The 22,517-nt window shown below is 43.1% G+C and overlaps 1 protein-coding gene across 3 annotated transcripts in view; it reads right to left on the bottom strand.

Annotated features, from left to right (window-relative positions):
• The window catches only part of SMPD3 (sphingomyelin phosphodiesterase 3), a 252,378-nt gene that overhangs the window by 19,464 nt on the left and 210,397 nt on the right, over positions 1 to 22,517 (bottom strand). For all 3 annotated transcript variants that reach the window (XM_027847630.1, XM_027847628.1, XM_027847629.1), the window contains one exon: positions 12,227 to 13,840. In XM_027847630.1, the coding sequence (XP_027703431.1) occupies positions 12,227 to 13,561 (1,335 nt within the window). In that variant the 5' untranslated portion in view covers positions 13,562 to 13,840. The remainder of the gene's footprint in view (positions 1 to 12,226; positions 13,841 to 22,517) is intronic.

The raw sequence follows: 22,517 nt of genomic DNA, 5'->3' as shown, positions 1-22,517 counted from the left end.
TTTTCTATCCATTAATCCTAATTCTTTCCTCTGGGGCCAAACAAAATAAGCCTTTCCCCACATTACAGTCCTTCAGATATTGGAAGGCAGCTATCATGATCCCTAACAAGTTTCTCTTCCTCAGACCAGATTTCCTCCCACATCCCCAGTTTGTTCAGTGAACATGGCATAACTTCTACTCTCTTCACTGGCTTGGTTGCTCTCCATTTATTGATTTCCTTCCTAAAATATGGTACCCAGAACTAAACACAGTACTCCAGATATGGTCTGACCAAAGGAGAGAATGGGTAGACTCTTTGATTTGGGTCTCATGTTCTTTCTAAGGAAGCCAGAGATAGCCTTTGTTTTTTTGGTTGCCTCATTATACCCATTGACTCATAATAAACTTGTACTATGCTAAAACTCCTGGATCCTTTCCACCCAAACTTTCACCTTTGCTCCATCTCCTCACAAATGGTGTTCAAAAGTATAGCAGAGCACTCACAGCCCTGGTGCCAGGCATCTAGGATACCACTTATGTCATGAGTTTTTCAGTTATAATGTGAATGCACCACACACCTTTATATACAAAGTGAAGTATGATATCGCCTGAAATATGAGAATCTGTAGAACAATGAGATGCTTTTTTAATGAAATTTTATAGTAATAAGCAACCAACATTATATACTTTATTTATCGTATTGTTGTTAGAAGTCTTGAGAAATGATGACATCAAGAAATGCGGCCACACACAGATAATTTAAATGGTCACTTATTTGTCCTGATGTGCTAGGAGAAACTCTTCACCTTTTTGGAGGCAATTCAGAATTATGGAATCTCAGAGTGGGAATCAATCAGGCAACAAGCATTTATTAAGTGCCTACTGTGTGCCAGGCACTGCGCTAGCACCAGAGGGAGACATGATTACTAGCTTTAAGTACTTAAAAATCTGTCTTGTGGAAGGAGGGACAATACTCGTTCCACTTGGCTGCAGAGGGTAAAACTGAGAAATGTAGGTGGAGTTACATGTCGGAATAAACTTCCTAACAATTAGTGCTGGGACCAAAATGGAAGGGGCTGCCTTTGGAGGTGGAGAGTTGCCTTTGGAGAGAGCTATCACATACTTCCTAAATCCACTTTTCTCTAGGCTGTATGTCCCTGCTTTTTTTAATTGATCCTCATTTGGCATGGTCTTGAGGCCCTCACCAACTTGGCTTCCTTCCCTGAGACCCAGAATCAAACACAGTGCTCCAAGTGTGGTCTGAAGGCAGAGGACATAGAACGAACTCTCAAGTCCTGGACGCTCTGCCTCTCCTAGTGGAACTCAGGGTCACCTTAGTGGCAAGTTGAGTAATCTCCAGGCCCTACTTCCTGCCCTCTGCTGCTCCTAATTCTTGGCACCTTCTTCCTCAGACTCTCACTGATTTCTACTTGGTGGAATTATCCTCTCAAAGAAATTCTCCCTGATGAAGAAACCTTAGGGGTTTTGAGCAAATGAGAAAATGATACCCACCCATGCATAAGAAAAGATGCAGGCAGAGAGATAACAGTATGAGCCTGGTCTTTAGAGCCGTTCATAACCCCTCACTTTCCTACCCTTCTGTTGTTCTTACACTTTTCCTACCCTTCATAGACTCTATGATTCAGCCATGTTGGCCTCCTAGATGCTCCTTGCACAACATAATCCATTTTTTTCCCCTGCTTTTTGGTGAGGCAATCAGGGTTAAGTGACTTGCCCTGGGTCACATAGCTAGTAAGCGTCAAGTGTCTGATGCCAAATTTGAACTCAGGTCCTTCTGACTCCAAGGCTGGAGCTCTATCCACTGTGTTGCCTAGCTGCCCCAGACAATCCATCTTCTGACTCCAGGCATTTTCACTGCTTGTCCATTATGCCTGGAACGCTCCTCACCTGCCTGGTTTCCTTCACATCTCAGATAAAATCTCATGTTCTGCAAGAAGCCTTTCCTGGTCCCCCTGGATGCTAGTGCCTTCTCTCTGAGTTTGCCCCCAATTTACCCTGATTCTATCTTGTTTGTACAGAGTTGTTTGTTTCCATGATGTGATGATCTGCTTTAGGGACAGGAACCGGTTTTTGCCTTTCTTTGTGTCCTCAGGGCTTAGCATAGTGCTTGGTATGTAGTAGGCAGTTAATAAGTGCTTGTTGGCTGGACTGCCAGATGTCCACATGGTAAAGAGATTGAATTTTAGTTAAGACGGAATTTGGATTAGTTTATTTGGGATTCAGTTTGCAAATATTCCAAGAATTTTCCATCCACAGTATAGCTGATAATTGGCCATCCTGCACAGTAGCCAAATTATAAGTGATTTGCTTGTTTTGCTAATCCCGCTAATTTCCTTACAGCTGCAAAAGAATGCTGCTAAAACTATGCTGAATGTCACCCTTTTTTTCCCCCCAATATGGTTTTGCTTTCATTTGCAGCCATCCTTTGTCTGCCTTGCTTCTTATCTTTAATGCGGACTCACAGAAGGGACAGGCATTAGGAACTGGCCTCGGGAACATGCATGAACTAGCATCAGGAACATGCATGAACTAGCGTGAACAGTTTACCCTCCACATCAGGGGTGTAGGAAAAATGGTTTGAAGGTCAGATCTGACCTTCAGCTCAATTCCATGGGCCATGGGAATATCATATGCTTTTGTCTATAGTTGTGAGAACAGCACAGTTTTTAAAAAATCCTTTGTGGTAGGACCAGAAAGGCCACAAGATGGAAGTATTGCTTCACCAAAATTTCTTCAATAGCTACCTCTTGGTATTGCTTTCCCTCCCTTTGTGGAGGTCTTGGCCTTCCCTTCTGGCTTTTTCTACCTCCCACCTCCATCTCTTTCTGCTAATTGGCTCTCATTATGTTACATATTACATAGGCGATCGTTCTGTTAATTGAACGGCTTATGTTCATTGTTTCTGTTTAAAAACTAAATGAGCCAAATGTTTTTATGTTTCTCTCCCTTTCAAACTGTCTCTCCCCTCAAAAAACATCAAAATATGAAATGGAATGATTGTTTTTTTACTTAACATGGCTATTTATGGATTTTTTCCCATGGCTCAAGGACCTTCCCTCAGTAGAAAAATAGTTCTCTGCCAATGCATCAAGTATAATGGGAAAAGTGCTGAGTTATGAAAATGAATTTCAATATCTTTGTATTACAAAGGAGACTATATTTTCCGGCATGGATCTAAAACGTAATTAAATAAAAGCTAATGATCATAATTATGAGTTCCATTAGAAATTATCAGATTGAGTCAGTTTAAAATAAACTTTTAACCAAAATACAGCTACAAAATCTTTTTTTTTTTTCGTTTAACACACATTTATTAACCCACAATATGCAGAGACCTGTGCTTGGTATGGAGGGAGATTGAAAATTTAAATGAGACATCATTTTCCCTCTGAATCTTACAGACTGATAGGGGATAAATGCAGATTAACATAACATACATCATCACAGGATAAGCTTAGAATGTTACCAAGCCAATGTTTTGCTCCCTCTTCTTCCCAGTTCCACACCTCAAATCCCTCACTCCTTCATCTCTTCTTTCCTCTTTTGACTCGATTTGGGAGTTTCCTGCCAGCAACAACCCTATCTTCTCTTTCCTGCCTGCCCTAGGAGTTTGGCTCTTTAATCATTCCTTTCTCCCACTAATTTCTAAATGCTCTTTCCATTGGCGCCTTGCCTGATGCCTACAAAGATTCTCAGATCTTTTCCTTCCTTACTAGCCCTTCAGCAGAGCCTACCATGCCTCCTAAAGCTATTACCCTGTATCTTTCCTCTTCTTCACAGCCAAACTCCTAGAACTGTCTGCTTTAGTGGCCTTCCCTTCCTATCTCCTATTCACTTTTCTTTCTTTTAATCATCTAATTTAAGTACTGTAACTTAAAATCCTCTGATTCTAAGAATTCTTGCGGAAATCCCTAATTATTGTTGCCCTTATGGTCATAAAACTGCAGGATTTTAGAGCATTTAGGGGTGGACCTTGTGTTGCTTCATGACTTTCGTTCCTGATCTGTCCTCTTTTATCTTGGTGCCTTTGCTCAGGTTGTCATACGTGCTTGGCATGGTATTTTGCTCTTGGCCTTATTATCTTGGCATTTCTTCATCAAATTGCCCCTGTTAGATTGCAAGGTCCTTTAGGGCAGACCCCATCTTACATGACCTTTGTCTCCACAGCTTCCAGCAGTGTCTTGCATATAATCGGTGCAAGCCAATGTTTGTTACCTTAAACTGAAGCCTTAAATTGCTGTTTTTAAGCTGGTGACATTGGCATTTAGAGTATCTGGTCTGTGCCATGTTTGTCATGAGTTGGACTTTTAGTGGCAGATTAGCTTGAACTAAACCACCATTTCAGGTGCCCTTCATGTACCACATATATAGCACGCCTTCTCACTGACAGTTCAACAAGTGCTTTGCCTCCAAATGATAGAGCTTCATGGTTCCAAAGTAACCCTAATTCTGGGATTTTCTAGACATGGGAGAGTGAGCTGATCCCAAGCAGCCAACAATGGAGTATCTTTCTTAAAACACATCTGGGTTCCATAGCCCAATCTTTTACAGTGACTGAACTTCTAATAATTAATTAGATAGAACTGCAGATTTCAATGGAAATCCAGTATAAAAGACAGGGCAGTAAATGGGATTACTATTGGATAGCCTCGCATTCTGAATGTTATCACTGAAGTAGATTTTTTCTTTAAAACCTGAGAAGAAAGCCTTTAGCATGCTGGGTAGATCTCCTGTGGATGATTTGTGGAAGGCCATAGAGAAGACTCACATAGGAGGGAACGGGTAGGGTGTGATGTATACCAGCTGAGAAGAGTTCCCATGCTGATGAGATCCCGGACCCCCTGATGTGAACAGGTATGTGTCCCTACAGGTAAATCAGCCCAGGGAAAGGGACTAATGTTTTCTGTCAAGAGGAGTCCCTAGAAGAGGGCAGTGTTTTAGAGGCGCTCTGAAATAGCACAGATGAGGGGTGGGGAGAGGCTAATAATGACGCAGCACAGTTTTCCTACTTAGGTGTTCATAGTGTTATCAGGAGGCTAGTACCATAACTTATGCACTCCAGCATCCATCCTACCAGGCCATTCAACACATACATGGTACCTACAAGTAACCCTATGTGTCCCAGTTGGGTTGAAAACGATGCAATAAACACCTGCCCTCTTCCCCTACAGGATTACTTTTCTATTAGCTTTTCCATAGAAAGGCCAATTCTAGTAAAAACTCAGGTGGAGCAGCACCTCATTTATGTGGCATCAGTGGTAAACCATTCACCAGTAAGGTTGATCACAGTACTAAGGACCAAAGTGAAATGGATCTAAAGACCAGACAGGGCACTAATGAGAAGAAGTGGTGGCAACTCTTCATGTGCATTCGGTTCTGAGTATGTGTTAAGTCCAATTTCACAGCAAGTGTGAGGGCATTTTGGATAGCATTTAAGGCTAGGGAGGCATGATAAAATTCCTTTTTGGGAACTGTTTTTTTCCTACTGTACATTTAGAGCATAGTTGATATTTTGAACTTTAGTTGGATTTAAGTTAACAAATATTTATTAAGTGCTTATTGTGTGCAGAGTATTTTACTAGCAGTTGGAAGAGATGATAATCTTATACAAAACATCATCTCTGTCTTTGCCATTCTATTTTTTTTTAAGGCAATTGGGGTTAAGTGACTTGCCTAGGGTCACACAGCTAGTAAGGGTGAAGTGTTTGGCTTGAGGCCGGATTTGAACTCAGGTCCTCCTGACTTCAGGGCTGGTGCTCTATCCACTGTGCCACCTAGCTGCCCCATCTGCGCCACCTAGCTGCCCCTCTGACATTCTTTTGAGGCAGCTAGGTGGCATAGTGGATGGAGTGGTAGACCTGGAGTTAGGAAGACGATAGTTCAAATGGGGCATCACTTACTCGCTGTGTGGCCTTGGGTACATCACTTAAGCGCTGTCTGCCTCAGTTTCCTCAACTGTAAACTGGGGATCATAATAGCATCTATCTCATAGGGTTGTGAAGATCAGATGAGATAATATCTGTGAAGCACTTAGCAAAGTGCTTAGCACATAGTAGGTGCTTAGTAAATGCTTGTTCCCTTCCTCTATTCCTTCCCTTCCACTTCCTTTCCTTGGAAAGACCAGGATTATGGCAGATGAAGCCCACTCTTTTGAGGGTATACATTGATGAATGAATCATCAGAAAAAACCCTAGGGAAATAAATGGTCCTGGTATTATAAGCTGGAAAAGGCTTGACCATTTATTGGGCTCAGGGTATGTATGTATGTCAAACATCTCTGCTTTACAAATGAGCTGAGATCTGAGAGTTCCAAAAGGGAGCTTGGGCTTTGAAACAGGATGAGAGAGGGAGTTTTCATGTGATGACAAGTTCTAGGGAAAGACTGCAGTGACCCATGATTAAGGCCACATGGCCACTTGTGGAGCTAAGCAGAGAACAATAGGTGAAAGATCCTTACTTGGGGACAGGGTAGAACCAGTCAGTCTGTGAATATGTGTCCAACAAACTGAATAGGAAAGAGGGGACAGCGTAGGACTTAAGCCATAGAGACTCACAGTAAAGGAAAGGCTGATATCTGCAAGGTCAGAGAAGGATAGCCTGATGGCCATGGCCAGAAACTGGGGGGATAAATAGGAAGGAACCTTCTTCTTCCAGGGGACCAGTGACCATGGTGGGACCTAAAGGAACAAGGGTGGCTGCAGAAGACCCCGACGGGAAGAAGCAATATAGAAGCAGAAGATGTTTGAAGTCTGCTCAGCAGAAAAAGGAGATGAGAAAGGAAGAGGAGAGAAAGAAACACTAGATTTTACAACCAAGGGCAACTTCTATTCGCATCTTCCTCCCACACTGCCCCCCAGTAAACTTCCCTGGCTCCTTTTTACCTCTGGCATCAGATGTAAACTCCAGCGTTTGACATTTAAAGTTCTTTACAACCTAGCCCCTTGCTATTTTCCCAGTCCTCTTACATATTCTTCCCTCCACACACTGTGGTCCAGCCACATTGGTCTACTTGGTGGTCCTCACCCAAGATGTTCCATCCCCCATCTCTGTGCCTTTGTACTGGCTGCCCTCCATGCCTAGCATGCTTTCTCTCCTCATAGTCATCTCTTTGGATAACTGGCTTCCTTCAGGACTCAGCTCAAATGCCACCTTCTGCAGGAGACCTTTCCCAGCCACCCAGCCTTCTCCTCTCACATTATCTTCCATCTACTCTGCATACATCTTGTATGCACCTATTTATGTATTTGTTGACTTTTCCATCAGAATGTATGCTTCATGAGGGCAGGGGGCATTTGTACTTTTTCTTTGAATCCCCAAGGCTTAGTATAGTGCCTGGCATGCAGTAAGCACTTGATAAATGCTTCTTGATTGATGGATTGATTCTCTTTTCTTCTCCCTTGGCAACTTCATTCACTTTCATGGCCCCAACTACCACATCTATGTAAATGACTCCCAAATCACTATCTCCTAACCTGATCTCTCTTCTGATTTCTAGACTCACATCTCTAACTACCTCAAAGACATTGCCAACTGATAAACTCAGGTTACTTTAGATGCATCATGTCCATAAATGAACTTATCATTTTTTCCCTGAAGGCAAGCGTTTCTCCTCATGACTATCTCATATCTAAACTGATCAAATCGTGTCAGTTTTACTCTTCAAACATATCTTACATTTCCTTCATTCTGTTCCTATTGCCTCTACCCTAGTGCAGACCCTCGTTAAATTAGCAGGTGACACAAAGCTGGGATTGATACTTAAGATGTTGGATAACAGGATGCAACATGATTTCAACAGTCTAGAATACTGGGCTGATATAAAATGATGAAATGTAATAGAAATGAATGAGAAGTCTGAGTTAGAACTGCACAAATACAAGATGGTGGAACCATGGCTAGAATTTCACTGGACTTGTAAGGTCAGGATGAATCAATCATGTGTCATAGCAGCCAGCGGAGCTATTGTGAACTTAGGCCACATTTACTAAGGGAAATTATCCAGAAATGAGGGAGGGAATAGTCCTGTATTCTGCTATGGTCAGACCACATCGGGGATATTATACTCAGCTGAAGAAACTGGGGATGCTTATGCAGTAAAGATGTGACTGCTCTCTTCAGGTATTTGAAGGGCTGTCATGTGGAAGAAAGATTAGGTATGTTCTGCTTGGCCTGAGAGAGCAGAACCGAGAATGATGGGGAGAAGAATTAAAAAGGGAGGGTACTGCTGAGAGGCTGATTCTACCTTCAAATAAAGAAGCCTTATGATTGGAACTGTCCAAGAATGGGTTACTGCAAAGGATCATGAGTCCCCTGTCATGGGAGGTCTTCAGGTAGAGGCTGAATGAACACTCGTCTCCTATAAAAGAGTTACCTATTCAGATAGAAGTTGGACGAGATGGCTTCAGAAATCCTTTCTGGCTCTGGGGTTCTGTGAACTTGGAAGCATAGAACAGTTGGGTGCCAAAAGGGAGGATTCCCAGGGATCCAGACCTGGATGTATAGTTGGTCCTAGGAGGCATTAAGGCTCCCTTCTTGCTCCCAGATTTGGAACCACTGCCAACCTGAACCTACTTAGGGCTGAAAGTGTTCAGACCAATGCAAAACCCTTTATATCATAATGTTCTCTCTTGGCCAACCTTCTGATCATCCCTAACAGGATAGATGAAGAATTCATATGGCATACTTTAAGCAAGACCCATACCTGCTTTCTCTGAGTCTGAACACTTTTTAAAGCAAGATACCAGAAAGGGATTTTTTTTGTTTTGTTTGTGGGAGCACATGGCTTCCAAATCCATAAGGAAATTTGAATTAGAACTCGATGTCACCTGAGTCCTTCTGCCTCAAAAGGGAAATTAAATGTACTGCTTTTGAAATTACTTACAAATCTTGCTCCCTGATCTTGGTAGTAGTAGCTAAGAATTACTGGTTCTTGCGTAGTAAAACTCCATCTGTCTGTCTGTGTGTATTGTATAAAACTCAATATAAGTAAAACTTATATAATATGAAGTTCTTAAAACAGTCAAGTGAAAGTTCAGTGTTTCTGAAAATCACACTTTAAATTTTCTAGAGGAATTGGCTGTGAAAAGGAATTTTCAGGGTGTGGAACTATTGTTTCTCCTTATTTAAATTATAAGTTCTTTGAGGACAAAGATCAGTTTTGCTTTTGTCTTTGCATCTCTGCTCAGCACAGTGCTCAGCACGTAGTAGGCATTTAATTAATGGTTGTTGAATCAATACGGTAGGTCAGGGTTGGGGCGAGGCATTAGGAACCACAGAAAATTGCTTGATAAGTTACCAAAATAAATACCAAAGAGTTGAAGAATTAGTCCCAGGTGGGAAGAGAACAAAATGCTTTTCAAATTATTACTGACATGGACTGTGCTCTCACCTGGTGATGCTAAGGTAAAGTGACAGACTCTTCGATTGCTGGGCTTTCCAGTCCCTGAAAGCTCATTTTTTTAATGGAATGCAAGTTAATGGGGCACTATCCATTCTAAGCCTTACATAAGAAACGCCGCTTTTATGGGAAAGTAACTCTGGCAGCCACGACCAAAATATAATCTGTTAAATGCTGTCAAATGGTGGGCAAAAATAGATGGAGTAGATCTTGTTATAACAGGAATTAATTTGGTTTCACCATATTACACTCTGTGTGAAAAGCTCAGGACCTCATAACAGAGAATACATAAATTCAGAGGCATTGTCAGCTCTCCCAAAGAAGAGCCCCCCTTTCCCCCTTATTACCCTGCCCCATGTTGTCATGTGTCCAGGGCTTCCTCACAATTATTGGGCTAACCAAGAGGGGCCCTGAGGCACCTGGTCCCTCTATGAACCAGTAGGGGCCACACACATAGTGGTGAACCATAGGCTTTAATGGAAAGATTGATAAAACATTTCAGCAAGTTGTTGAGTGTCCTGAAGGGAAGTGGGAAGGCCATTGCTATGAGAGTTAGATATCTGAGGAGGGAGTGTGTGTGTGTGTGTGTGTGTGTGTGTTGTGTGTGTGTATGTTTGTGTATTCAAGAGAGACCTCCACTACTCGTTGATCAAGGCAGGAAACACATACTGTGCCATGTTCTCCACTCCCTGTAGTGACAATTTATCACCCAAAACCTTAAGCACAGCTAAAATGCTCATTTACGATGGTCACAGCACTAGGCTGAGAAAACAAAAGCCTCATTAGCATCAGCTCTGTCATTAACTCAACGAGATATTGAACATAGCTTTGCAGAGCTAGACATGATATTCTGTTCATTTATTCCACAAACATTTACCAAGGGCAGCCCTGTGCTAGGCTCTATGGTAGATTGTTCGGTCTGGCCCTGTGATTTCAGCAGAGTTGGGGGAACTCCTGGTGTGGAGACATCCTTCACTGATGCAGATGGGCAATTCATCTATAAATTACAGTCTTTAAAGAGTTGCTTGGGACACTAAGAACCCAACTGACCAGCCCTTGGTCATGCAGCTAAGACTCAAACCCAAGTCTTCCTGACTCCAAGGCCAGCCTTCTAACCATCCGCCATGCTGCCTGTCACTACCACCCACAGATGACAGTGGAGCAGTGCCAGCCTTCAGGCATCTTAACTTGTATCCAGGTAAGCTAGCCTATGCTTAATTTTACAGATGGAGAAGCAGAGATATAGAGAGGCCAATGGCCCATCTAAAGTTACACATCTAGTTTGCTGAAGAGCTAGGCCTGCAGCCCAAATCCTTTGACTCCTAGTCCAGTGCTCTGGCCAGGGCCCTTCTCTCTGGGTCCTGGTTTCCTCACCTCTGTGGTGCATAGATTGGTCTCTGTCCCTTTCCTGCTTTACATAAATGTGTGGAATGAGTCAAAGCTGGCACAGTCCTCGTGGGGAAGACGTGCCAAAGCAGACAAGGTGCTGTGATGGAAAGTGTGTGAGTCCCAGAGTCAGGAGACGCCTGGGCTCAAATCTCATCTCAGACATTTATTAACTGCAGGGTCCTGATCGATGCTTGAGTCTCATGTTTTTCATTGTAAAGTGAGAAAAAAGAATTCCTGAGTACCTAACTCTACAAGTTGTTGTGAAGATCAGATGAGATAATGTATGCAAAGGGTGATTATATACAAAAAAGTATATGAATGGCTACTATCACTATTGTTGTTGTTCTTATAATAGTAAAGAATCAGTAACAGAAGGGAAGCCTGTGGATTTAGAATCAGATGACCTGGGTTACAGTCCTGGCTATTTACTAATCCGTGTGACAATGGGCAGGTCATCTTACCTGTCAGCCTCAGTTTCCTCACCCGTAAAATAGCAATAATACTTCTTGCTCTATTTGCAGTGTTATTTTGAGGGCTGAAGAGAAACTGTGAGCAAAGTGCTTTGTAACTGTAAAGAGACATGTTATTAATGATGAAAATCTAAATAATAATTTAAATATTAATAATAATAAAAAGCCCCTTCTAACCTCTGACATAAAAAAATCTGACTGCACAATAGAGCGTAAAAATATTTCTTTGAGAAAACTTGAATTTAACTTTGGGAAAGTATTGGGGGGGTGGAGGGAGGGAAACAAACTTCTCATGTTGAGTGAGAAGACAATACATAATGGCCAAATTATTATGACCTAAAAACTCCCTCAATTGCGTTTAAATTAAAAGAAACAATTATTAATTTCAATTGGTTATTGCTAAAATGAAGCCACATTGTAGTAGGCAGAACCTCCCCCAAAGCAGCCATCTAATGCTGTGTGTGCCTGTTTTAGAAAGCAGTCGGGGAAGTACAAGCCTAATGAAACACATCAATTAAGGACCGAATTAATGGGGAAATTTTAATGGACTTTTAAGGCCTCTGAAATCCCAATCTATCAAATTTACCACCTTTAATCTGCATTAGCTTTCCTTATCAATCCTCATTTAAACTAAGTGTCTAGCTGTGGAAGAGTGTGCTGTGTGCACAGGAGCTAGCTTGTTAGTCACCCTTTGGCTGATTTGCAATGGCGTTGTGACTAGAGATTTCCCAATCATGGCATCTTTTGTGTGACATCCTAGGCATCACATAGAATACTGCCATAGACTCTTATGATGTTAGAGGCTGTCCGTCATTTGTAGAGGAGTGGAAGTAACCTGCTTTAGGTCAGACAGTGGATTAGCACCATGCTATTCCATGCAGTTGCCCTAGCAGAGAGGGAAGAGGACAGCTTCCTTATCCGAGGGGTCTGCCAGAAGAGGACGAAGCCCCAGAGAGTAGAGGTTCTTACCTTAACAAACAAGGCTCCCTTTGAAGAAAAGGCATCGGTCCCTCCTCCGTTGGGGTAACAGTGATAGACGGCGTCCATAACCGGGTAGCGGCTGGCAAAAAGGAGGCCGCTGTTGAGGATCTTACAGGGGCAGGAGCTGCTCAGGATCTCACAGGGGCAACAGCAGCCGTAGATCCCGACGTCGTACAGAATGTATTCAAAATATTGGTGGAGCTGGTCTTTCAATTTCCCTGCTGCTCTTTTGTCAAACACTTCCTGCAAGCACAGGAAGTCCAAGTTGGCAGGGAAGAAGGCAGAGATCTCATGGTCGAAGATCTCATCTGTATGCTTCTTTTTTCGCAGCGAGGTCTTCTTGAGCGTGGAAGTCTTGTGGAGCAACTTGTTGTTGACAGAGCTTTGGTCTGTGGTGCTCTCCCCAATCCGGACCTTCACCAGGGACTCTCTCGATGCGGTGTAGCTGTCTAAGCTCCCAGCGTCCCCTTCCTTGGCCTTATGGTTGGGGGTTTGGCCCTTCTGGCTCTCTGCTTTATTCTCTGGAGGAGTTTCCATCTGGCAGTCACCAGTGCCGTCGGCTTCTGGATCAGACAGCTGGCCGTCCTCTCCTCCGATCCGGATGATGCAGGCGTTGTCTTCAACGTCATGAAAGTCCCCACCGCTTTTGGGGTTCCGGTTCTCTTCGCTGTTGTTTGGACTCCCGTTGTCACCCTTGTACTCCATGGAGGTCGTTCTCTTGATGCCCACATTGACAGCTTTGTTGGGGCCGTCGCTGCCCTGGGGGGACGCCAGACTGCTGAAGCTCGCTGCACTGATAGAGGTGTTTGTCGGGGAGTCTATGTATATTTTGATCTGGGGCCTACTGGCTCCATTTCGGATTCTCTGCCCAATTTCTTTGGCCCGGTCTTGTGTGTTGGAAAGATTGTTCACCCTTGCCATGCATTCAGGGAGGAGACAGACGTTGGCAGTGCCGAAACAGAAACTTTTCCCAGGGCCCGAGGCCTTCCATTCATTGAGAAGTATAGTACCACTGGCCTGGCTCTTGTCTTCCAGCCTAGAATAGATGTATGGTCGCCTACATAGCTGGAGAGGGTTCCACAAAAGAAACCCAAATATGGCACTGGGTATTGACAGAGTACAGAGAGCCAAGTAAATGGGTGTGGTGAAGATAAAGCGGAGGGCCCAGCACAGAGACCCCCTTTGGCACTTCTCATTGGTAGTTGGTATCCAGGAGGCTACAAGTCTGTCCACAAGCCAGTAAAATGGGCAGATCAGAGCCCAAGAAAGGCGATGTAGAATAGACAGACAGCAACAGGGAAATGGGGAAGTGTGTAAAACCATTGCAACTCAATCGTCACAACCCGTTGAAGCCCTACTACATGGTGTCCAGGACGATGAGTGGTCCAAGCTGGTGTGTTGAGGGTGAGGGGGGAAGGCAGGGAAGGATTGTCAGTACTAGGTTTGCTAATGAAAGTCGTCACCTCTGAGAGAGAAGATGGGCAACCAGACCATAGAAAAGGGGTCTAATGCTCTGTTCTTTGGGCCTCTGCAATCCTCCAAGGTCAGTCATTGTTCGTTACAGGGGGCCATACTGTGCTGCAGAGATGGCCGGGGGGAGAGCTGTGGAGATAAAAGAAATGAATTTTGTCCTTAATGTTTATTAAGTAGCTGTCTGAAAAGCCACACAGAAAAACAGCAAGCTTTTAAAAATGTAGTTTGAAAACTCTGCATTTAATCAATTCATGGAGCATTTCTTAATGGACTTTGGCTTATCAAAGCTTCTCTTTAATTTTTGTTCATTCATTGGTCCACTCCAAGAGGAAAAAAAAATCCCCACCGAGTCCCATGTGCTAAAAATATTCTAACTGATGAAATGAGGGCTCTCGGGACCAACAATTGTGAGTTCTGTGGTTTTTGTGGGTCTAAAAACCTGGTTGAAATGTCACAGTTAAATCATTTATTTTGCATTCTTTCCATTCTCAGCATAAACAGCTTAACAATGTGACATCTGCTAGGTTTCTGGTTTACTTTAAAGCAACTTTACACATATCCTATCACTTAAACAAAGATCATTGGATCAAGAAGTAATCTTAGAGGTTCACCTAGTATAAGTCCCTTGTTTCATAGAGGAGGAATCTGAGGTCTGGAAAGGGTAAATAACTTGCTGAAAGTCACACAGGAAATAAGAAGCAAATCAGGATTTGAATTCAGATCTTTTCTCCAAAGCCATTACTCTTTTCACTATATCATAGCACCTCCTCAAATTTTTAATCGATCTTAAAATGACAAAGTGTTCTTGGATGAGCAGATTGGTGGTGTGTTTATGTGGAGAACACATTGTCAGCCACATGGAGATGTTAAAATAGTTATTTCTATACATGATAATATACATTTAACGACTTGGGATCAGTGATATCAGTAATATTGGTGATATCAGCCATGATGTTCCAAGAAATTTAAGAAAGGATCCAGGGCCAGAAATGAGGAATACATTAACCTAGCAGCTATTCTCACACCTGCCTCTATAAGTTTAGTGGTTTTTTACTAAAGGAGCTGCAACCAGAATGAGTGGAGATATTGGACAGCTTGAAAGGAAGTTTCATAATTAGATGTGTTTCCTTCCCTTTTACTCCCCCACCACCCAAAAAAGTACAGCATTGCTTCAGAAAGCCTAGGTTTGAATTCTGGCTCCAACAATATGTGACCTTGGGCCAGTCACGCCTCCATTCTGGGCCTCAGTTTCCTCCTCTGTAAAACAAAGACTCAGACCAGATGATCTCCGCTATACCTTCCAATTTTTAATTCTAGGATAGAAGTTATAGATGACCTCTATGCTTCCCTTCCAACTCAGCCATTTGTACTGGGTGTTCCAAAAGCCTTAGTGCAGGTTTAAGCTTATTCATTTATACAAATGCATAAATAGGATAATTTTATAAACTAGATAGAGAATTATGCCTAAGCTAACAGGCAAATTTGAACTCATAGGTATCATTGCAATTTGGTAGATGGGGCTCATACCTGGAATATGGCCCTAGATGGGTCTATTTTATTTAAAAGGAACAGAATAAAAGTTTGTGGATGCATGTGTGGGGAGATGGAATAATGTTGTAAATTAAAAGGATAGGCAGCCTATCCCGCTCTTGGACATCCCCCACTTAATTGTTAGGACATGCTTTCTGACTCTATTCTAAATTTGCTAGATCTAGAACTAAAAGGAACCTTAAAGACCATTTTGCAGATGGCGAGATTGAGTGGCCTGCCCAAGGTCACTCGGGCAATATGTGTCAGAGGAGGGATTTGAACCCACGCCCTCTGACTCTGGAGCCGTGCTCTTTTCACTGCCTTCCGGATGGCTGTTCCACATGACAGCCCTTCAAAGACTTGCTCCCCCACTCCAAGGCTCTCTCGTGTAGGCTAAACATCTCCCATTTTCTCAACTGATCCACATGACATGGATTCAAAGACCTTTGCCATTCTGGCTATTGTCCCTTGCATGTTCCCTGTATGCCCTTCTTAGACTGGGGGCCCAGAGCTAAGTAGAATGTCAGAAGGGGTCTGACCCAGGGACTATCACCTCCTTATTACTAGAAGCTATGCCTGTGCCTCTCTCGATGCAGCCCAAGACCTGTTAGCTTTCTTGGCTGTCACATCTCACTGCTGATTTATACCGAGCCTGCTGTCCACCAAACCCCCCAAGATTGTTTTCAGACAAACTGCTGCCTAGCCATGCATCCCTCATTCTGGATCTGTGATTTCTGAGTCATCAGTGATTCTTAGAAAGATGGTATAGAATGAGAGATGTTGCATAATTGGAGAAGAGCCAATTTTATTCTGATTTTCAAAAAAAAGGAAGAGGGTGATGCAATCTATGGGCCAAATTTTCCTGGCATAATTCAAGGGCACACTATTCAAGGGCTGGTTTGTAAGCACTTGGAAAGGGAAGTAGTTCTCACTGAATACTAGCATGGCTTCATCCAGAACAGTCCATGACAGAGCAACCTCATTTCCTTCTCTGACAGGGCAGCTGGACAGGTAGATCTGGGGAATGTTGCAGAGTCAGCATGGCGTAGTGGCAAGAGGGTTGGATTTGGAATTAGTAGAGACCTGGGTTCAAATTTCACTTCTCATCTTTAAAAACTGAGACCATGGGCAAATCACTTAACCCTTCTGACCCTTAGCTTTCTTATCTTCAAAACAGGTGTAACGATATCTGTAAGCTTTCCCTTGTGGGGCTTACAGGAGATAAAAATGTAAAGTACTTTGTAAAACTTAAAACAATGTATTTGTCTGGCTACTGTAATGTGACATAACATGTCTGGATTCTAGAATTTGGCAAAGTCTGTCATGCTACATTTTTGAGGGATCTAGATTCCATGGGGGCAGCTAGGTGGTGCAGTGGATAGAGCACTGGGCTTGGAATCAGGAAGACTCATGGTCATGAATTCAAATCTGGCCTCAGACACTTAGTAGCTGTGTGACCTGGTTCTTGACTCCAACCTCCGCATTCTAACCATTAAACAACACTGCCTCTCTCTGACAGTCAGAGCTGTCCAATGGGCCTCAGGAGGTAGTGATTTCCCCCCTCTTTAATCAGAGACCAGAGATACTAGACTAATTGGCTTGTGAGAGCTTTCTTTATTTTGTGACCCTAATTTTGATTGCATCCCTTAACACTCAACGTGAGCTCCCTGATATTTATATGCAAAAGCAAAAAAGAATTAGATTTACCATTCAGTCTGTGGGTAATATCTGTAATGTTCTGTTAGCCATTCAGATGAAAGAGACTAGTCTAGTGCCAGGATTGTAAAGGTGTAAGGGAAGAATCACATTTTTAGGTTTCATGTATCGGACCCTCTATTGATGTATTCTGGGTTGATTTAAACGATGTGAGAAGTTGCTTAGAATATCTCGGGTATTGGGGGTCAAAAAGCAAAGAGAAATGGAGAAGGCCCTTTATCCCTGACCCAGTCACCACCCTTTTAAGGAATGCCACCTCTATGATAGGGGAAGATATGGTGCTATAAATGGATCATGAGATTTGCATCGTGGATGGAGAGCTGGGAGAGACCTCAGGAACCATCTTGGTGTCTCAGTAGCTAGAGCGCTGAAGTTAGGAAGACTTCAGGCCATTTCTAGCTATATTAGCTATTATTATTGTTGTTTTCTAGTCCAATTCCTGCATTTTACAAATGAGGATGACTTGCTATGGAAAAGAATGTTCATTTCCTCTTCCCTGTACCATAGAGGCATACCATAACTCAATCATATCACATGGGTAGGGAATTCCAGATACCTTGGTTACTTATTTTCTTATCCTTCTAAGCATTTGGAGGCGTCTGAAACAGCGGTCCTTGGCTAATCCAGAAAGCATGGCATGACTAGGCTTTCTTCCAACTACTATCTCAGTTTAGACTTGCTGAGACCTGGAGGGAAGCTTTCCTGAGCCAAGGCTGGGTAAATATCTTCTAGGACCACTCAAGTCCTTACATTGTTGTTTGGAGGACACTCTTTGAGAGCAGGTGCTATGCTTTGCACACAGTAGATGTTCAGTAAATATTTGAGTAGCTTTAATCTTTGAAAACTCTTGAGATTACTTGGGCTGCTGGAAGTAGTATCTCTAGGGATCCTGTTCTTGACTGTGCTGTCATGAGAACAAGGTGTCTGTACTTGGATAAAAGGTTCTATGCTAATATCCACATGGGATTCTGCTTGAAAAATTAATTTTTTAAAAAATTCTGGTATTTTCCAATGGGAGTTGATTATAGTCTAATGGGCATTACAAGTCATTTTAATGAATAAGAAAATTATTCTAAATAAACACTGATCCTGTGGAGTGGGAATTAGAGTGAATTTCCTTGGTCTCAGAGGGCAGAATGAGCATAAGTGGGTAGATTTTTTCAGGACAAAGATTTTGGATCAAAATAGGAAGAATCTTCTCCGTAATTAGAGCTCTCCAACAATGGAATGGATTGCTTCAAGAGAGAGTGAATTTCTTATCATTGAGTGTCTTCAAACAGAGGCGAGATGACCACCTGGCAAGTGCTCACGGTGTAGAGCATCATGATTTAGGTGGAGGTTGGACTGTATACCTCTAAGGACCCTTTCAACAAAGGGTATATGAAAATGAAAGAATCTAAGTATTATAGGGTTATTTCTTTGTTGATATTCTTTCTAAGTTCTTTTTTTCCCAATAAAAGGAATAGAAACTGCATAGAGGTGAGTAAGAAAAGAAACAACTCCCAGACCTGGATCGGTTGGTCATTTACTTGGTGAAAGGGGAAGACTGATTGAGGTGATGTCTCAAGGTCCTTTTCAGCTCTTGGATTCTGTTCATCTATCACAGAACCACAAGGCTATGTCTGGAGTTTGGTGTTTATTTAGCTCAGTGTACAGCATTTTAAGAGGGACCGTGATGAACATGACAGTGCCTACAGGAGAGTGACCATGATGATGGAGGACCAGGATCACTGTCACGGGAGAATTAGCAGAAGGGATAGTCAACCTAGGGAAGACTTTGAAGGGCCATGACAGCTGTCTCCCAACATTTGAAGGCTGTCATATGGAAAAGTGTTAGAATTTGGTGCGTGACTCCAAGAGAGCAGAAGTAGGATTGATCACACAAATTACAGTGGACAAATTTTGTCTCAATATAAGGAAGAACTTCCTAACAATTGTTATCCCGTCATTCTTCAATTATGTCTGACTCTTTCGTGACCCTGTTTGGGGTTTTCTTGGCAAAGATACTGGAATGGTTTGCCATTTCCTTCTCCAGCTCCTTTTACAGATGAGGAAACTGAGGCAAACAGGGTTAAGTGACTTGCTCAAGGTCACACAGCTGCTAAGTGTCTGAGGCTGGATTTGAATTCAGGCCCTCTTGACTCCAGGGCTGGTGCTCTATGCACTGTGGCTCCACCAAGCTGCCCAAGCATTGAACTTAGTAGTCCACTTTATAAAATAGTAATTAAAACCCCCTCCAAAATGTGTCATTCCTAAGTGTGAGGACAGCCTGGCCTAGCAGAATGAGGACTGGCTTTGGAGCCTGAGGGGCTGGTTCCTAATGCTAATACCTCTGCCTGTGCCGCTATGGGGCCTGCCTGGGCCTCAGTTTCCACACCTGTAAAATGAAAAGGTGGGAAGAGATGATCCTCATGGCTATAATTCTTTGACTTGTTTTACATTTGGATTCTCTCCTTGCCTTTATTTGTCCATTTCAGTGAAAGTGTATTGGGTGCCTGCTGAGTGCAGAGTCCTCCCCTAGGCTACATACTTGGAGAGAGAGAAACTTGAGATAAAATAGTCCCTGCCCTGATGGAGCTCACAATCTAGGAAGGAGAAAAGACAGGAATACAAATGACTATAATACAAGAGAGTTGGAGAGCCTGGGTTCAAATCATGGCTCTGCTGCTTACTGCCAGGGGAGGTCCTGCCTGTCGAGGAAAACACTGTTTTGACTCCTTCTTCATTTCCAGCACCCCTAGATTTCTTTTTTATTTTTTTTAAGGCAATTGGGGTTAAGTGACTTGCCCAGGGTCACACAGCTAGTGAATGTCAAGTGTTTGGTACAAGGCCGGATTTGAACTCAGGTCCTCCTGACTTCAGGGCTGGTGCTCTATCCACTGCGCCACCTACCTGCCCCCACCCCTATATTTCTTGTCCTTCTTAAAGAAGAAGGGAATTTCTCACCCTTTCACTACCTCTTTATTTAATGTCCAGACCTGTGATTTCACCAATGTGGGCAGCTCCTTCTTGAGTCCTTCTTTCTTTCAGGTATCCAAACGGCACTTGTTAAGTATCTGCTGTGTACCTGACATTGTGGTAGGTGCTGGGGAGACAAAAACAGCCTCTCTCCTCAAGAAATTAAAATTCTCCTTGGTGGAAGCAGATTGTGGGGTCGCAGGCCAGCAACTTGGCCGCATTGTATTGTCCTGGAGAATTCCTTGAACCCTGGGCCTTCTGACTCTAAGGCAAGCCATCTTTCTACTCTACCACAATGCTTTGTCCTTAATAAATCTGTTTTCCTAATAATATCTACAGTTTGTAGTGCACTTTAAAGTTTGCCAAGCACTTTATCCAAGCTATTTCATTTGGTCCTCACAAACCTGTGAGGTAGGTGCTATTATCAGCCCCATTTTACAGATGAGGAAAAGAGAGGTTCACAGACTTGCCCTCAGTCACCCAGGTGGTAAATGTCTGAGGCCAAACTCAGGTCTTGAGAATATAAGATATGCCCGCTCCTGTGTGGTTGAGGGATCCAGTTGGGAAAGCATAGAAAGTTGGTGGGAAGTTGGACCAACTACACAGCTGATGCTGTACCCCTTGGGGAAGAATCACTCCCTCCCTAGTCTCCTGGATATCAGCATGTGGGCAGAGGTCCGGCTGCCCCATGCTAGCTCCTGCTATGAGCACCACCTTTCTGTCATTTCCATGGTGCTCCTCCTTCCCTCGCCTTTGCTCTTCGACATTCAGAACTAAGATATAAAAGACAAGCACTGACTTCAAGGCCCCAGCGACACTCTCTGACCTGCATACGCGAGGGATTCCCCAAGCAGGCTTGGGAATACAGCAGACTGCTTCTGTTCTATCGATTACGCAACCCCACTGTGCTGGAAGGACACCTGGATACAAATTTATCTGAAATGGTTTTATTTTTAGCTAAGAAAGAACTCGGTGAACAAAAGGAAAATTACGTCAATTATGAAAAAACCCAACCATCCCCCCAAACACCTCATATTCCAGCAAGATTGAAAACTGACATGCTGCCAAAAGGAGAACATTAGGAGTTTTGAAACCCACTTCTGGAAGCTCACACCTTTATTTCTGCTCCTGTATAAGTTTATTCCTCACGTGTGAGTGATGCTGCAGAGCAGAGCTATCTAAATGGAGCTCCCCTCCTTTAGCTTCTGGTGAAGGCATGGCCAACTCTGTGACCTTAACCTCAGGGTTCAGTACAAGACCGTCAAAGATGGAATGAGAACCAGAAAGGCCCAGAGAGATCATCTCCTCTGACCCTCGCTTTATTTTTGCAGAGAAGTAACCTGAGTCTCAGAGAGAAAATACAGTTATCCTTTCTACATTGCATCTTCCCCCACCACGGTTTCGATGTATTGAGGGTCGGCATAAGAAATTAAATGGGAATTTTGGGGGAGTTTTGTGGAGGCTGCAGATGACACAGCCTATGATCACATACTTAACCAAATCTTCCAATTAGATATTGTAAACACCCCATAAAAGAAAAAGAAAACACTCAGACTTCTTCTCTGGTACAAAGGGAGGGCCAAACAATTTTATGCAGATTTTCCAGATTGTGGGGTGCTGTACCCCTAACCCCTGTGATGTGGAAGGGACAACTGTAACTTGTTGCAGCATTGGGTCTCAAACTCACAGCTTTCGTCCTTTCAGACTGACTACTTTCTCTACTTGTTCTTCCAAAAGTGAACAGACACTCACCCTGCGATGAATGCGGGTTAGAGAGATTCTGTTTTTCTCACTTAAACAGTGACAGCCTGCACTAAATGGGCTTAAGAGCCAGGGTTTAAGGAACAGGATGCGACCCTCCAATCTGACTGTGTACATATGCAACAGAGCTGTTGGGGTTCATATGTTTATTACGCTCTGGGGAATCTGATGGGGAGAGAAGCATTAATACCAGTGGGGAGCCAAGGTTTGGAAAATGGGCAATTCTCTGTATAACTGTGATCTGGTGTGGATGGAGGCCAAGGATAATTCTGGGTGAGAAAATGGAACATTTCAGTGAGGGAGATTTTGACTATGTCACCAGGCAGGGTTATTTCTCCCCTCAAGTCTAATTTTTAGGGGAGGTTTTTTGATTCAAAACTACCGTCTTGGAAAATTATAACTATAGACCATATGTCAGTTTTTCTCATTAATGAACAATGCTGCAGATGATTTGGAAACTCTGGCATTGTGTGCGGTATTTTGAGGACGTTTGTGAGACAGGAATCCTACCTTTGCAGATTTCTCATGCAACAAGGCAATGTCTTCTCTGGGGACTCTTTCTGGAGAGGGTATTTGTGGACTCAGGAGTTATTTCAAAGTCCAACTGGTAGAAAATCTCCTCTCCAACAGTATTTGGAGCATAGCGGTCCATTCCGGGTGCCATGTTTTAGAAGAGATATTGACCAACTGGAGGGTTTCCAGAGGAAGGCAATCAGGAAGAGGAGGGGACTCAAACCCATGTTCTGTAAGGAGCTGGGGGTGTTGAGATGTAAGGGAGTCTGAGAAGAAAAGACTTTGCATCTTCAAGTATTTGAAGGGCTACTATGTAGAAGGATTGGAT

The sequence above is a fragment of the Vombatus ursinus genome, unplaced genomic scaffold (genome assembly GCF_900497805.2).
Source record: "Vombatus ursinus unplaced genomic scaffold, bare-nosed wombat genome assembly UNPS02005286.1, whole genome shotgun sequence".
Classification (NCBI taxonomy): Eukaryota; Metazoa; Chordata; class Mammalia; order Diprotodontia; family Vombatidae; genus Vombatus; species Vombatus ursinus.
The sequence above is the reverse complement of the archived record's forward strand: the minus strand, read 5'-3'. Positions and strand labels throughout refer to the sequence as shown.